The sequence below is a fragment of the Hyperoodon ampullatus genome (genome assembly GCF_949752795.1).
Source record: "Hyperoodon ampullatus genome assembly, chromosome: 12".
In the NCBI taxonomy this organism is placed as follows: Eukaryota; Metazoa; Chordata; class Mammalia; order Artiodactyla; family Ziphiidae; genus Hyperoodon; species Hyperoodon ampullatus.
The window spans coordinates 33,554,389-33,571,281 of record NC_136925.1 but is presented as its reverse complement, the minus strand read 5'-3'; the positions used below and the strand labels follow the sequence as shown (position 1 = coordinate 33,571,281).

The window sequence follows — 16,893 nt, the reverse complement described above, 5'->3', positions numbered from 1 at the left end:
CCAATCTGAATCAGCTAATGAGAAATGTACAAGAGACATGGTAGCACCTGCCAAAGAGCCAACACACTCCTTTTCCAAATCTTTCAAAAAAAAATTTCTTACAATGTACTGCTTCTCATCAGGAAGTGTACATGTATGAGCGTGTATGTGTGTGTGTGTGTGTGTGTGTGTAAAATATAACTACATGTTCCATAAAGGATTCATTAAGAACAGAGGTGTGCCATTTTTTGGTAGCAAATATAATAATTTAATAAAATTGAACTTCAATTTTTAGCATTCTCAAGTTTCTTAATGTGACTCTATATACTGTAATTTATTAAAATTAATTTCTGTGATTTACTGAGCTAGGCATTGTGGAACTTCTAAATTGAAACAAATCATCAAAGGGTGACCATAGTTCTCAGAAGCTCATTGGCCAAGATATTTATTGAATGGACACACTTGCAATGACTGGACAGAGGAAGCTATCTTGCTTCTAGAAGTCTTTGAATTCAATTCAGTGATGGAAGCAAGTAAAGGCACAGAGGCAAAAAATGTATCCATAGGATAAAAAAATAAAAATGGGCCATCAAACTTCTGTTCTTACATTTATACTTAATTTTGTCCTAATAATCAAAAACATTTTTATGTGGAAAAATAATTTGGAAAGAGATGCAGAGACTTTTAAAAGATACTCAAGCATAATTATATTTAAAATAAAATGTCAAGAAGCATTTGATTACAGATTACCAAAAAATCACTTTAAATTGTCTTTGTCTTACTCAGTTTTTATCAAATCTTTTATTCTTGTAAATGTCTAGCATAATTATAAAATTGAGAAGTGGAATATGTTTATTTTCTCTTATGATGACTGAGATTATCTTCTTTCTCCTATACAGATAATTTCAGTCAAAAATTCTACTGTCTCAATTGTCTAGATACCATATTTATCATAGTTGAAAATAAGTCACTGACTCAACTTAGTTTCAATTGGTTTGGTTCTACCAATTACAAAAACTAAGAATTTTTGGGGGGTTAGTGACCCCATTTATACTTTCAACCATGAATATTGTTGGAACCATTAAAAATAAAGAGGTAAATTATTTTATAATGGGTTTACCAAATAACAATTGTAAAAAAAAAATCTGTTAATATAGAAGTAGCCTCAATTCCTATGGAAACGTAATTTGAAAGTGCATTTAGTTTTATTCGATGTTGACTTTTAGGTCCATAATTGAGGAATTTCTTAGTATAAACAATTATAATAATCACTTCCGTAGGTGTGAAAGGTGTACTAGCAGAAGAGTACTATTTCAAACCAAATTTCCATTAAATTCTAGGAAAATTTCTAAATGGGAAGAGGAATAATAGATAGACTTCCCTGCAATATACTAGAGTTAAAAAAAATAAAACATAAAAGTAAAATACATCTAAAATTATGTTATGTAAAACTGAAATGCTTTTCTAGTAAGAGGTGGGAAAGTTGGTGGCAAAGGCATGCAACAAAATTGGCATTTCATTTAAATGTTTCAACAGTCTTTTTGACAGCAGATTAGTTTAACATTGAACATCCCACCAAAAGAGTAATCCATTTCCAAGTGTATAATAATTCATTGTTGCCCTTCACCATACATTAAATGTCACCCATCATTGTGACAGGAATATAAAAGCTACTGCACACTAGTCAGGAGCCGAGATCAAAGCTGTTAATGCAAGCACTGTCGACATGGTTTTCTAAACTTGGTTAAACCATCAAAAACACTATGTTTAGAAGATCTTTACCTCTGAGCTCCAAGAGAAATATAGAATATTTTTGCAAGTATAAGGACTCTCAGTAAGGCAATAGCCTTGTCATCTTGTGACCGCAGACCATGTTAGAGCCAAAATGTATGTCAAGACGGGCCTGGCAGTCGCTGTAATAATAAACCTTTGAGCAGATTCTAGGGAGACTGTCCCTTGCTCCCCTGCAACCTAATCCAATAATATAATAGATGATATTCTAATATCTTAAAAACCAGGCAAAGTAATTCAATGCAAAATCATACAAGAAATTCCTTTATTCTTTTTAACTTAGAAAAACTAATCTTATGTATATAACATATTGAGTATCCTTGATTTGCTATTCTTGCTAAGAAAGCCAGGTTGGTCAAAATTTCTTGTCTTCTTTTACTCTTTCTCCTATATTTGGCATAATCATTTGTTCATTTAAGTAATCTAAGAAATTTCTGTAATAATTTATTACTACCAAATTTGGTATAGTATTATTTTTCGTCTCCAGAGTTTATTTGTATTTAATTTTTAAATACCAATCTTAAAATAAAATATGCAAAGTTCTTATATGCTTAGTGAATAATTATTAAGGTTACATCAATCCTGTTGGAGGTAAATGTGTATACCATTATTCCTTTCTTTTAAGTTCGACCTTCAGTTATTCATCTTTGTATAACAAACTACTAAGGACCTTAGACCAAAATTTACATGCTAAATTTCAGAACAGCTCTGGTTGTCTTGGTGACACCTATGGCTAAAAGAAAATTTTAAATTCTTTAATATTATAGTCATTTAAATTGACATTTTATAAATAGGATCTATTATATCAATATTATTTATTTTTTTAACAAAGGAAATATTTGAAGCAAGGTGAAAAATATCTCTCATTAGTGTAAAGGGTGGGTTCCCTAAAAGGCTTTTTATATGACTAATTGCCATCCCTATACTAATATACCTAGATCAAAGGAAGAAACGAATAGAAAGAGGGGGAAAAGATTTAGGGGCATATATGATTAAGCACAAGCCCGTCATGGATTTCTTCCTAATCCTATGTCAGCCAAGAGCTATTCTTAGAATACCTAGGATAAGGCCATTCTATATCTAGAATGCAGTACCTCAGGTTCATCTTTACTCTTACAGAAGAGTTCTCAGCTAATTCAGATAAGCATGCTGATTATGTCATTATGCTATAGACAACAATGCAACTGTTTGCAAGAGATCATGGATTATAAAACCATACCAAGACAAATAAGACAATGTATTTTTTTCTTTTAACACTTGCTAAAATAAATTTAGAGCATTTTCAAGTATTTCTTAGATAATCTTTTTTCTTATAAAATGAAGGTTGGGGAAATATTAAAATGGTAACAATCATTATTTACTTTTAAATTTAATTTTAAAAACATATAACCTATTAATAATTATCACTTACAAATTTATCATAAATTTAATATTGTTAATACTATGATACAGCAGATATTCAATAAGCCTCAAATCTAGTATTCTAATGATAACTAACAATCTGCCTAATGTCTTCTTTCCTTTATAGTTGTATATTTCTCTTCAGTGAAATATATGTTACAAGTCATTTTTAGATAAATATATTTAAAATACATGTAATTCATTAAAAAACATTGGATAACTATAAAACATTTTCATGACTTTCATTCAAGGCCAATACATATTTATTGTCAGATAAACACACTGGTTATGAGTTTTTTAATGAAAAAATGTATCAAGCCATGTTTGTTCTTGGATTTAAGCATCTGGTACAATTCTCAGAACATTATAGGTAATCAGTAGATACTTGCTGAATAGATTAATGAATAGATGAGGGATATAAATTAATGTATAATACTTCATGGAATCCTAATTATCCAGTGTTCACTACAGGTTCAAGAAATATTTGACTAATTGAGTGAATGATTGATGGAATAATTAAAGTGGAAACAGAAAACAAATTGAAGGTGTGGCTTGGTAGCTAAAAAGACATAGAAGATTAATTGTAACAATAATAATTGGGACAATATTAGCTGGTGACTGAAACAAAAGTAAAGTAATGTCAATTAAAAATTTTAATTATATTTAAATCATTTACTATATTTTAATTTTGAGATAAAATTTATTTTAATTCTAAGTAGATATTACATAACTTCTTAAAATTCAATATAGCATAATATCTGATAATAAATATAAATTTTGTTGAAGTGGTATTATTTTAGAACTCTGTTTTCTGAATTTCAGTGAAAATAAAACAGATATCTGAGAATTTTTTAATGTAATTTGTCTTTCTTTTCTTTGTAATCATTAGGACAAAGAATATACATAAAGGAAATGCCATACTTATTTTGACATCAGTAATGATGTTAATATGTTCATCCGTGATCTCTATATGGCATAAGACATAATCTTTTTTCACAGATAAAATAAAAATGCTACATTTATTTTGAACTGATAAACAATCATGATGTCATTTTGGTTAGAAAGGTAATTAAGTTCTACAATTGGAATTTCGACATTTTCCTGTCATTCGCACATCATGAACTTCTTTCACGGTAGCAAGAGTTCAATAACAGGTCAGAGTGGATTTTACTTATACAAAATCATTTGGTTTTGGAGGTTCAGTTTAGAATTTAAATGGACTCTACTCAAGAAACTTTCTTTTAATCTGAGTTTTAGTGTGTTTTTTAATTTGACAGTATTTATGCAAGATTATAATAATGTTGAGAAGTGAAGAAAATATTCTGAGATAATCTGTAAAGAATGGATTTTTATAGTACATATTACTTTACCAAGAATATGTAATATTATTTATTACTTAATATAGGATATCCTATATTATTTATTATTTAATAGAATATTTGTAATTTGCCCATAAATGAAGATATTAAACTTCATTTCACATCGTTGAATAAGATGCTGAAATAGAATCATTTTCAAATCCATTCATTTAATCACTGACAAAATTCAACAGTAATATTCTAAAATTCAAAGACCCTAAAAAATGGCACACCAGTTAATGTTATGTTCTCAGATAGAAAGACATGGATGAATTTTCAAAATGAGGAAATAATTTTTATATCACTGTGAATTGAACTGTTTCTAGCTTCTTATTCAGAAGAGTAAACTCTACCACACTTATAGCTTACTGACACAGCCAGCATGCTTTCTGCCCAAAAAGGCATCAGAGTACATTTTAATAAGTTATATGACTCTTAAAAGTTCATTATTCTCCAGCACCCCATGGGAAATAAAGAAAAAGAAAAGTAACATTGATTGTGACTTTTGACAATTATTAGTTAGAAAAAGGAGGTAACAATTGCCAAAAAAATCACAAAAGTGAGCATGTTACCTGGCTATGACAAAGAGCACACAACTGACACCCAAGTAAGCCAGCAGAATATACATCCAGATATCAGGGGAGAGAGGATTCAGGAAGGAGAAGACGCCTGGGTTTGTACCATTGGGCTTGCGGTACAAAATACTTATTCCAAGTGTCATAAAGGGCTTGGAAAAGTCGATGACCTTCTCTCGAACGTAGGTAATAGCCAGTGGAGCAACTGCAAGGTCAGCTTTCTGTAGAGAGAAACACAAAAAAGGAAAAAAAAGTGTTCTAAGTCACAACAAAGTAGTAACCATATTAAATAAAACAAAGACTTTACACTCAAGAATTGTCTCAGCAACAGTCATGTTAACACTGAAAGCGTTCTTAACTCTGAAGTGAAGCATCTGATTTACTCTGCTACTCATTTCTATGAGTTTCTAGATTAACAAATCAGCAGTTATTGCAAGTAGATATAGAAAGCAAAAACTATATAGGATGAAAAACACTCAAGAAGCCATTGTACATTTAGTACCTGGATTATTATGCTACTAAACCTGCTCATAATACTTTTAATTTAAACTTTAAAAACAAAATCAATTATGATTTTATAAATACTTTGGTCAAATTGTATATAATAATAACTACCTCCAATTATTTAGCTGATAATCGAGAAACATTTATTTTTCTGGTTTTAAAACTATGGAGCACAGTTAAAATGTTTTATTCTTTAAATAGTTAACATTGTGAAAATCCTCTTTTAATGAGATTTTGTTTATGGCCCCTGAATTTTGTTACTATCTCTCTAATTTGTTTTACATTATTTAAAGAAAATCCTTGCAGCCTTGCCTAAATCGCATTAGGAAATGAGTTTTTCAATTGTCACAAAGTTGCTAATTTTCCAGGTAGCTTAAATATGTTAAATTACTAATGCTTTTCACTTGCCATGTTTTCTGTCAGGGATGAACTTAAGCTCTAACATATTGAAATAAATAATTACAATATTTTGAAGTAACAAAGGCATCTATTCCAACCTATGATGGGAATCTGTATGTCTTTTATTTTTATAACCACATGGAGCTTTCAGAGAATATATGGAAATGCTCATCTTAAAGAACTACAGAAAGATGTACAACAGAATGAAATTGGTCCTTGGGCTTCCCTGTTGGCACAGTGTTTAAGAATCCGCCTGCCAATGCAGTGGACACGAGTTCGAGCCCTGGTCCAGGAAGATGCCACATGCCGTGGAGCAACTGAGCCCGTGCGCCACAACTACTGAGCCCGCATGCCACAACTACTGAAGCACGCACACCTAGAGCCCGTGCTCTGCAACAAGAGAAGCCACCGCAATAAGAAGCCCATGCACCACAGCTAAGAGTAGCCCTCTCTCTCCGCAACTAGAGAAAGCCCGTGCACAGCAACGAAGACCCAATGCAGCCAAAAATAAATAAATAAAATAAATTAATTTTTTTAAAAAAAGAATGAAATTGGTCCTCTACTGTTTCCTTGTCTCAGGGATTGTTGGAGGACTTAAGGAAGAACCTTCTCTGAGAGGCTAAGTTTGTTGACAATATTATTCTGAGTATGTGTTTGTGTGCACTTGTGCATTGCGGGTGGGTGGTGGTGGGAGATGCTTGGATAGAATATCTTTGAGAGTAGCAATGGAGAGGGAAAGATATTTCCTAACAACCAGCAAGGAAAAACAAATCTTCAGGGTCCTGACAAGAATACAATCATATTTCACATTCATAAGTCAAGGAATGTCAATTTAACAATAATAATTGTTCATACTACTTGATCATTTGCTATGCAACAGGCATTGTGCTAAGAAGGTTACTTGAATTGTCACATTTAATTCTTATGCAATACTACTGTTATTCCCATTTTTAGATAAGGAAACTGAAACCACAGAAGTTAAAAACTTGTTCATTGTCATAGAACTAATTGAGCATTGGAACCAAGGACATAAACCTAAGCTTTTGGAATCTATACCTAGAACTAACCATGTCATGCATCTCAGAAACCGTAAGTGGAATCATGGAGACATCATTCATTCATTCATTCATTCATGTAGAATGAATGTAGAGATGGAAAGGGAAATATACAGAAGCAAGGGCAGGAATTGATAGATTATAGTCTCAGAATTTAAATGGTCAGGTGCAGAGTTCATGCAAATAGAGCATTTTCAACAAAGGGGAGATGGTTTGAAAAAGTAAACAAGTTTGTTAGGGAAGGAAAGTGATAATATAAGAAACAAGGATTCCAGGTTAAAAAAAAAAAAAGGAAAAAAGAGGGTGGTGGTTTGCTCCTGTTTTGGTGGTTGAATTCAGCATAGTTTATCATATGCCACTTAACTTTGCAACCCACCCTCCTCCTAGGCACATGGAAAGCAAAATTTCACCACATATAAAACGTGTCAGTGAGTATGCTTTAAACTGGTAAAATACTTTTAAATTCATAATATATATCAGCAAAATTGAGGAAACAATTCAAGTAACATATATTAAAACAAAACTACTATATTATTCCAAAAAATGTTGTTCTACAGGTATATATTAATAGGATTGACTAGACATACATCAAAATTTACTTAGCATTGCCTAAAAATGTTATATTCTAATTATTAAAGGGAAAAAACAAAAAATATATAGTATGTTTTCAATTATAAAAGAAATTAATAATTTGAAACAGAAGATATAAACCCACACTTTTAACCATTTAATTAAAAAATGTACAGACTGGTGCATGTGTATAAAGGAATAATATTCAGCGACATAAAGAACTGAGCTATCAAGATATAAAAAGACATAGAAGAACCCTAAATGCAAATTGCTAAGTGAACGACGTGTATAAAAAGATTACATACTATATAATTTCATATATATGGCATTCTGGAAAAGGCAAAACTGTAAAGACAGTAAAAAGATCAGTGGTTTCCCAGTGCTCAGGGGAGGCGGAAAGTGATGACTAGGTAGAGCACAGAACACTTTTAAGGCAGTGAAGCTATCTTGCCTGACACTGTAATGATGGATACATGACACTATGCATTTGTCAAAATCCATAAAACTGGAAAACACAAAGAATGAACCCTAATGAAAACTATGGACTTTAGCTAATAATAATGTATCAATAAATGTTCATCATTTGTAACAAATGTACTACACTAATGGAATCTGTTAATAATAAGATAAATTGTAGGGAAAGGGGGTAGCATAGAAGCAGATATATGGAAACTCTATTTTCTGCACAATTTTATTATAAACCTAAAACTGCTCTTAAAAACCTATTAATTATTTTTAAATAAGAGCAGGTTGTTTTAACCACATCCCCGTTAGTAAAATTCAATGTGTTATATGTTGATTAATTAATTAGAACTAGGTTGTTAACTATTGACAGTAAAACACACAAAATTTATCAAATATCAATTGTCAAAAATAAGCAGTATCTAATTGCACACCAAGTACATTTTTTAAATCCATTTACAAAATGAGATATCAGGACTATCTTGCAGCAATAAAGATGAGCACTTATTTATACATTATACCATTATCTGTGAATAAGATCTAACTTCATTACAAATCCATTAATAATTATTTTGGAATCTAATCAAGATGTTATTATATTAAAGAGGTTTATAGTGAGAGATGTGGTATTTTCCCATCAAATATCATGTTATTAAAGACAGAGCATTTGGAGAAAAGACCTTGATGGCAAAATGGAATAATCCCAGAACTTTTAAATCTATTCTTTGAAAATAGATTTAGTCACTGATTTTTTATTTTAAAGAATAAAGTATTCCTGCATTAGAAAGAGCCAGTAGTCAAAATTGATTTAAAAAAGAAACGATTTCATCAAAAGAAAAATAAGTAAATTGTTATGTGTCACATGAATAGTACTGATACAAAGAAAAGGGAGAGCTCACTTCTACCACCGGACTGGGTCAGAGAAGACCATTCCAAACAATTATACTTGCATTACATCTTGAAGAAAGAGTCTGAGATGACAGAAGTCTGAATTAGTAGGAGGAAAAAAAGAATATCTTAGCAGTAGCTAGAATCAAATGGGCCTACTGTGGGCCAAGACTGTGTTGTATTCTTTGCCTATAATACTTCTGTTAATTCTCACAACAGCTCAAATTTGTACTGTGATTTCCTTTTTTACAGATGAAAAAAACAGAATCATGAGAGTTTAAGGAAAGTACAATCCCAAAGATGACTTAACCATATTCATTTCCTACCATTTTTCTGTACAATCATTCAAATGCATCATATTCCCCTGTCCCCAAATGATCTCCCCTTTTCTCCACTATAAGACACATCTGGAAGACACATCTTATAAATCTATAAGACACATCTCCGATTCTTTTTCTCCAATGTAGCCTTCCCTGAACATTCTGTACACATTAATTTCTCCTAAGTAAATTTTTTATGCACTTATAAACTTAACCATATAATTTAACATGTAACAATACTTTATGTTGTGTTTTTTCTGAGTTTTTCACATGTAAGTCACCTAATATGATATAAGAGATTTGAATGCACACATTGTTGCAACTGTATTATGAGAGTATAAGCACTTTGAAGCCTGCAGCCATTCTCTTCGATCAAAGCACATATCACTGAACTGCGAAAATGGTAAAGTATTCCTCCCTGGAAATTTCACAGATATGCCTAGGCAGTAGCTATCTTATTAATTTAATAAGCATTAATTTCCTATCCTATCATTCTATGTGAAACTCTTCCAAATTTTCTTATTTAGCCCTATGATCATAATCAATCTAACATCTCTAGGGTATTGGACAAAATTTGACACCAAGGAATTGCTTAGTAAATGTTTGCTGAATACAGTTTCAATTTAACTTACTAAAATGTTCAAAGGAAATTAAAAGGAAATCACTCAGAGAATTTTAAAATTAAACTTTTTTCTGATCTTGCTCTAGAAATGAGATTTATTTGTACATTAATATAATTTCTAGTGAACTAACCATCTAGGGAGAACAGAATAATTCTTTTTATGGAGTTATATAGCTAATAGCGGCCCTTTGATTAAAGTCTCTTTAAAGATTAAAGAAGAATGGTAAAATTTATTGGTCTAAGCTCTAATTCCCCAATACAAAAATTAGATAACAAAGCATATCTTCATGAATGGCACAATGACTGCAAATTTGATCATGTTGAGAAAACCTTCGAAATGAAGTCTTAAGAATCAAAGAACATAATGCTGTTATAACATGTGATCTGGTCAGTGAAACATCTTATGCATACTTGTGAAAGGTCTTGCAATTTAACAATGGAAAACCAGTTCTAAACATTGTTTTCTTTTCCATAATGTTGTGAAATGCTTAGTAAATGGGTAAAATAATTAAAGTAGTAAGTGCATATGAATAAATTGGAATATTTTAATTGCTTTAGTTAAGAAATTTAAGCTAGTTAATTATGTATATTAATTTTAATATCACTTATAAGTGACAGCACACTTTCCCAAATTCTTCACAATGTGTGATGTGAACAGATGCTTTACCTCTGTGGGCACTTTCAGGGAAACACAGTTCACCTTCTGTACACATGGCGTACCCGCTCCACCACTATCCTTCCAGTCATACTGTCTGGACTCTTGCAGTGACCTCTTAATTGATCCCCTGCTTTCATTCTTGCCCAGTTAGTGTCTGTTTTTCATCCAAAGACCAGAAAGGTCTTTTTAAGCACATACCAGATTATCACTTCTTGCTCAGAATCTTCTACTGACTTCCAGCACACACAGAACACACATACAACATAAGCTTATATTTGAAAAATATGCCTTATAGTTGCTTTTCACCAAACCAAGTAGTAAACACATAATACACAATGGAAAGTAACATAGTCAGTTGAGTTATTAATTAAATAAGGAGAGTTCTTTCACACTTGTAGGACCTGAATAGAGACAATTAAGAAAGCATTAGGGCTTCCCTGGTGGTGCAGTGGTTGAGAGCCCGCCTGCCAATGCAGGGGACACGGGTTCGTGCCCCAGTCTGGGAAGATCCCACATGCTGCGGAGCGGCTGGGCCCGTGAGCCATGGCCACTGAGCCTGCGCGTCCGGAGCCTGTGCTCCGCAACGGGAGAAGCCGCAACAGTGAGAGGCCCACGTACCGCAAAAAAAAAAAAAAAAAAAAAAAGCATTAAACACAAACAGTAGTAGATTCAGCTGCTGCTACAGCAGCTGTCATTTTATTAATGCTTAAGTAAGCCTGCTGATAATTTCAAATGATATTGACTAAATCTACCAACCTTGCCACTAATGACAGAATAAAAAATAAACTTCTCAACTGATAATTCTTCAGAAGAGCCACAGCTCCAAAACATTGGTTTTTTTGTGTGTGTGTGTGGCGGGGGGTGTTTGTTTTTATTTTGTTTTGTTTTGTTTTGTTTTGTTTCATTCCCATCCGGATCTGATTTAATTGTAAGCTCTCAATGGATGGTTTATAAATAATAATATTCCTGTACTAAAATTGTTACAATATCTCTTCTCTCACTGAAATATTTCTATGAGATTTATTTATTTATTTATTTATTTATTTATTTATTTATTTTTTTGTGGTACACGGGCCTCTCACTGTTGTGGCCTCTCCCGTTGCGGAGCACAGGCTCCGGATGCGCAGGCTCAGCAGCCATGGTTCACGGGCTCAGCCGCTCCGCGGCATATGGGATCCTCCCAGACCGGGGCACGAACCCGTATCCCCTGCATCGGCAGGCGGACTCTCAACCACTGCGCCACCAGGGAGGCCCCGAGATTTATTTATTTTTTAATGCATTAATTGAGTTAGTTTAGCTCCTTCAGAAAAAAAAATAGGTTCATAGAGACTGAGGGTTTTTTTTCACATTGATAATTTCAGGAAAACTAAATTTCTATTAAAAACAATTGGAAATCATGAATATTAATACTTCAAAGTGGAATTTTGTATACCTGTTATTCATGAGCAAAGCATTGAATGATGGTGTTTCTGACATTTTCTTTCTGGATTTTTGGTATTACAGATTTCCTAATTTTAAAATAATTAATGTCTTTTAAAATTATAGATTAAGTGAAAATATTTTATTCTGCTAAAGACCATCACCTAAATAGGAATTATATTCTATTACTTTCTACACTTCCTATGGTTATATTTAAACATACATTAAAAACAACAGAAGGAAAAAAATCCCACAATATTACTCAGAATGTTATTATGTATTCATCAAGCAAGTACTTGAGACGTGAGAGATGTTGAATCACTTCTTTGACACAAACTTATATGCAAGTTTCAAAAGAGAAAACTAGAAACAATTCAACATGCTATTTAAAATATCAGGTTATTTCTTGAGCCTATAAGACATTCACACAATTCATTGTTACTGATTTAAGCTACTATTTCACCTATATATTGTCAACTAAACCTGTTTTTATTTCCCAATTTAAATGCTCTGGGAACACAACCAGTGGACCAAGAAACAACTACTAGCACTAGAATGGATGACTATGATCTACAAGGAACCCTTTTAATGGAACTGCGAACTTATAATTCTGCTCTAGTAAACCATTCTCCAGTGGACAATGGATTAAGTACATTGGATTTCCAGGATCTATTTTAAAATAATAGGTAAATTATAACAGTTGTAAATAATCAATGCAATTAAATTATCCAATTATGATTAGTTTATGTTAAAATTGGACATTACTTAGTTTACAATAAATTTAGAATTAATTTATTAAGAATATTTCTCACAGTAACAAACATTCCTTCACAAAGGATTATCAATATTCAGCTATGCAAAAGGCCTGGGCAAAGTTCAGGATACAAAGGTGTTTATGACAGTCTCATTTCTCAGGTGACAGCAGCATAGGGAAGATTAACATGGAAACAAATAATTGAAAAGTTCTAAGTCCTTCAGTTAAAGTAGGTACAAGGTACAGTTGTGCTACAATTTTACTGGCTTGCCCAATTGTTACTCTGATGGGTTAATATAAAAAGATATTCAGTATCGGAATTTACATTAATCCTGCAAAACCTGGAGTTCAAATGGGACCAATACATAAATGCTCCATGGGTAGTAGTATTAAAGAAAGTGGGATGAACTCAAGGGGGAACATGTGTGGCATATAACCCATCTTAAAGCTCCTGATTATTTATTCTTCATCACTGGATTAACAATAACAACAATAACTATGCTGATGAGGTTAAAACTTAAAGTGACCTTTACAGTGACTCATTCTTCAATATGAGAGGGCGTAAGAAGAGTTGAATAGTGGATAGCCCTTGTAAAGCACATAAATAAACCAAAAGGTGCCCCCAGCTCAACCTCTTCTATTTCTTTTTCCAGCTAAAATACAAATAAACATTAGATACTTTTCCTATATAGCCTCATTATCTTACTTAAATGCATTTGTTAGACTCAAATATTAGAATACATGATCTCTGTATAAGAGATCTGCATAAACAAGATCTTCTGTATATTTTCCAACAGAACAGGGATAACATTTTGCTACATAGAACATACCTCTCCCAGAACTTGCTTTGCAAATAGATTTACATCATATGCTGAATTACTAAGCAAACATATCTGAGTGGATCAAATCCAAACTATAAATTTACTTAATTCCCTACATTCAAAAGTCTGTATTATATGCTTATACTTACAACAAATACAAAGTACATATTAGTATTTGTTAAACAGATAAACTGTTAAAATAACATATACAGTAAGAAAGAACTTTGGGCAATAACAATATTTACATATATCTAAACAGCTAGCCTGTGTTGTATCTGGGTATCTTTAAAATTAATTCTCTAGTGAAAAATATTTTGTAACATGTTTTCTCTGGTTTCCATGACTAATGAAATTCCTTGAATCTGTACTGTTTAATTGTTTTATAAAGGTTTTAACTGTTTATTCAATATGTGCTAAAATGTTTGAGGTATGAGGAAACTTAGAACCCTGATATCTATCTGAAACCATTCATTCACTCATTTATTCAACAATTTATTATCGAAGAATTCACTAATTTATCCAACAAGTATTTATTCTTTTTTTTTTTTTTTTTTTTTTTTTTTGCGGTATGCGGGCCTCTCACTGTTGTGGCCTCTCCCGTTGCGGAGCTCAGGCTCTGGACGCGCAGGCTCAGCGGCCATGGCTCACGGGCCCAGCCGCTACGCGGCAGGTGGGATCTTCCCGGACTGGGGCACGAACCCGTGTCCCCTACATCAGCAGGTGGACTCTCAACCACTGCGCCACCAGGGAAGCCCACAAGTATTTATTCTTGATTGACTGCTTTGTAATAGGAGCTGTTCTAGATGCTCATAGTACTGCGAAGACAGACAAAGTGAAGCAGACAGACACTGGGCATGAAACAATTAGAGGCTATGTCAGGATGTGAAGAGTGCTACGAAGGAAGATAAAGCAAGGTAACAGGATAAGAGTGTAACTAGGGAGAAAAGGAGGGCACTGTTTTCACTAAGATGAACAAAGGAAATCTCTCCAAGGTCCTGACATTTGAGTCCACACTCAGTCAAGTCGGGGATAAAGCCCTGTGAGATTCTGATCAGAGTTCCCCTGGCAGAGGGATTTATAAGTTACAAAGGCTCTGGGGTAGAAACAAGCTGGGTATGCTGGAGGAGCAGCAAACATGTCTCCAACCCTCCCAGCTCCTCCCAGTTTAATCATCTTGTTGATCCTCTCCAGAAAATCCCACGGTAATATAGAAACATTATATGACAAAACACTCCAACCCTAAACAAAAGGTGTCAGACTTAGAAGAGAAAACTTGTGTCATTGCACCTCTCATTTCACTCTTCTATGTTTTTTCCACTAAAAGGAAATAATACCATTCAGGTTTATTATCTTACCTTTACCCTATAAATGTGATCTCTATAAATTCTTTCATTCAAATTCAACTGCAACAAAGCTATTTAATTGTGCCTTAGAATTTTTAAAAATACTATACTACCTATTAAATATTTAAGAAAAACATCATGTTTGTGGTAACTCAGCCTTACATAAATAATAATAGAAAAACAGAGTAATTACACTGTCCACAGTATTTCTGAACCTGTGACATGAGCTTATTCCTATATCACCTCTGTGATCACCTGCCCCTATAGAAATCCCCCATTGATTAGTAAAAACAGCTTTATGATTTTCTGTAAATATCACTGATGAACAGCAATTTCCTTCCAGAATAGTTGATTTTTCTAATAATCCAAGAGTAATAACTGAGCTGAGACCACTTCCCCATGTTTGTTAATAAAAATTGAGGCCATTCCCATATTTGTTTATTAGAATTTAATAATATATCCTCATATATTTAAGGATGCTTGAATAACTCACAATTAAGTTTGAACATAAAGATTAAACAAGAAAATTCCTACAAAACAGCAAACAAAAACCTTTCTAATACTAACTGCTATAATTACAGTAGTGTTTGATAGTACAAAACTGGATGCAATATTAAGAAAAAAGCCTGTAAAGAAAGGTTAGAATTTTCTGTCTATTATTTTATCCAAACTGCCCCCACTTTGGTCCTTCTTTCTGCCTTCCTTCCTTCCTTCCTTCCTTCTTTCCTAACTCTTTCTCTTTTCTTTCCTCTTGCCTAAAACCAGAAAGAATGATTTTTTTGTGTGTGATGTTAAAAACCCTATGCAATAGAATCAAATGTCTAATTTCAGATATGGAAGGATTTAAGACAGAGCATAAGCAAAAACTTTTCTATTGAATGGAAGTGGACCACCTACTAAATCTATCCATTGTACTAGAATTTCACATCTCGAATTTTTAAGAAATAATTCTAAGTTCAGAAACAGGCTGATACACAAAGGTGTTCTCTCAAGATCACCTGTAATCTGGGAATGCAAGTAGCTTCTATGCCTCAGAAGAGAATGGTTAATAAATTAGGGTACAGCAAGAAAGAATTACTATGCATTATTAAGCAGCATTTTGTGAAGTTTCCAGTGAAATGGCATAGACACTGCCAATGTCAGTGAGTATAGAAACACTATATTAAACATGAATTCAACTAAATAAAAACATGATAAAGGTGAAACCTACAGATTACATGCTTCTTGAGATATACCAACCAATCATAAATTAATGAGCATTTTTAGATCTCAATTTAAACAAGTAAACAAGTACTAAATAAGTAAATAAATACTGTAAGACAACCATAAAAATGTAAGTAAGTACTGATGGTTGGGTACTTGATGTCTTTAAGGAATCATATTTTTTCTATGTGATAATGAGAGTGTGACCATTTTAAAAATTTTAATTCCTCTTTTAGTGATAACTGAAATACATGTATTATAAATGACATGATATGAAGTCTAGGATTTGCTTCAAAATAATGCAGGTGGCAAGCAAGTTTGTGGGAGTAGAGATGAAATTGGCCATGAGTTTATAATCCATAAGGCTTGGTGATGGGTACACGAAATTTAACTTTACTTTTCTATTTGCACATGTTTTAAAAGTTCTATAACATAATGTTTAAAAAGTACAGAATCAAGAGTGGAAATAAATTGAGCAAAACGTTAATAATGTCTGTTCCTAGTTAGTAGAATTATGGTTGTTTATTATATTATTTCTCAATTTTATAATTTTTATTCACTGAAAATATATTTTTATTCCAGTAGGAAAGAACAACACATGTCATTTAAATATACATGTATTCTACCATGAAAACCTTCACTAATTAAATGAAACAAAACTATATGCAATAAGCTAAATCCAGATAATTTTTGTGGTCATTTTATTTAAGAATGTGAAGACTGAGATACATATAAAAATTTTTATTTGACCTAAATTTACAGATTAACTTC

General features: G+C 32.5%; 1 protein-coding gene across 3 annotated transcripts in view; it reads right to left on the bottom strand.

Annotated features, from left to right (window-relative positions):
- Positions 1–16,893, bottom strand: part of GRIK2 (glutamate ionotropic receptor kainate type subunit 2) — a gene marked incomplete at both ends in the record, with an annotated part of 630,446 nt that overhangs the window by 136,781 nt on the left and 476,772 nt on the right. For all 3 annotated transcript variants that reach the window (XM_079716371.1, XM_079716372.1, XM_079716373.1), the window contains one exon: positions 5,102–5,325. In XM_079716371.1, the coding sequence (XP_079572497.1) occupies positions 5,102–5,325 (224 nt within the window). The remainder of the gene's footprint in view (positions 1–5,101; positions 5,326–16,893) is intronic.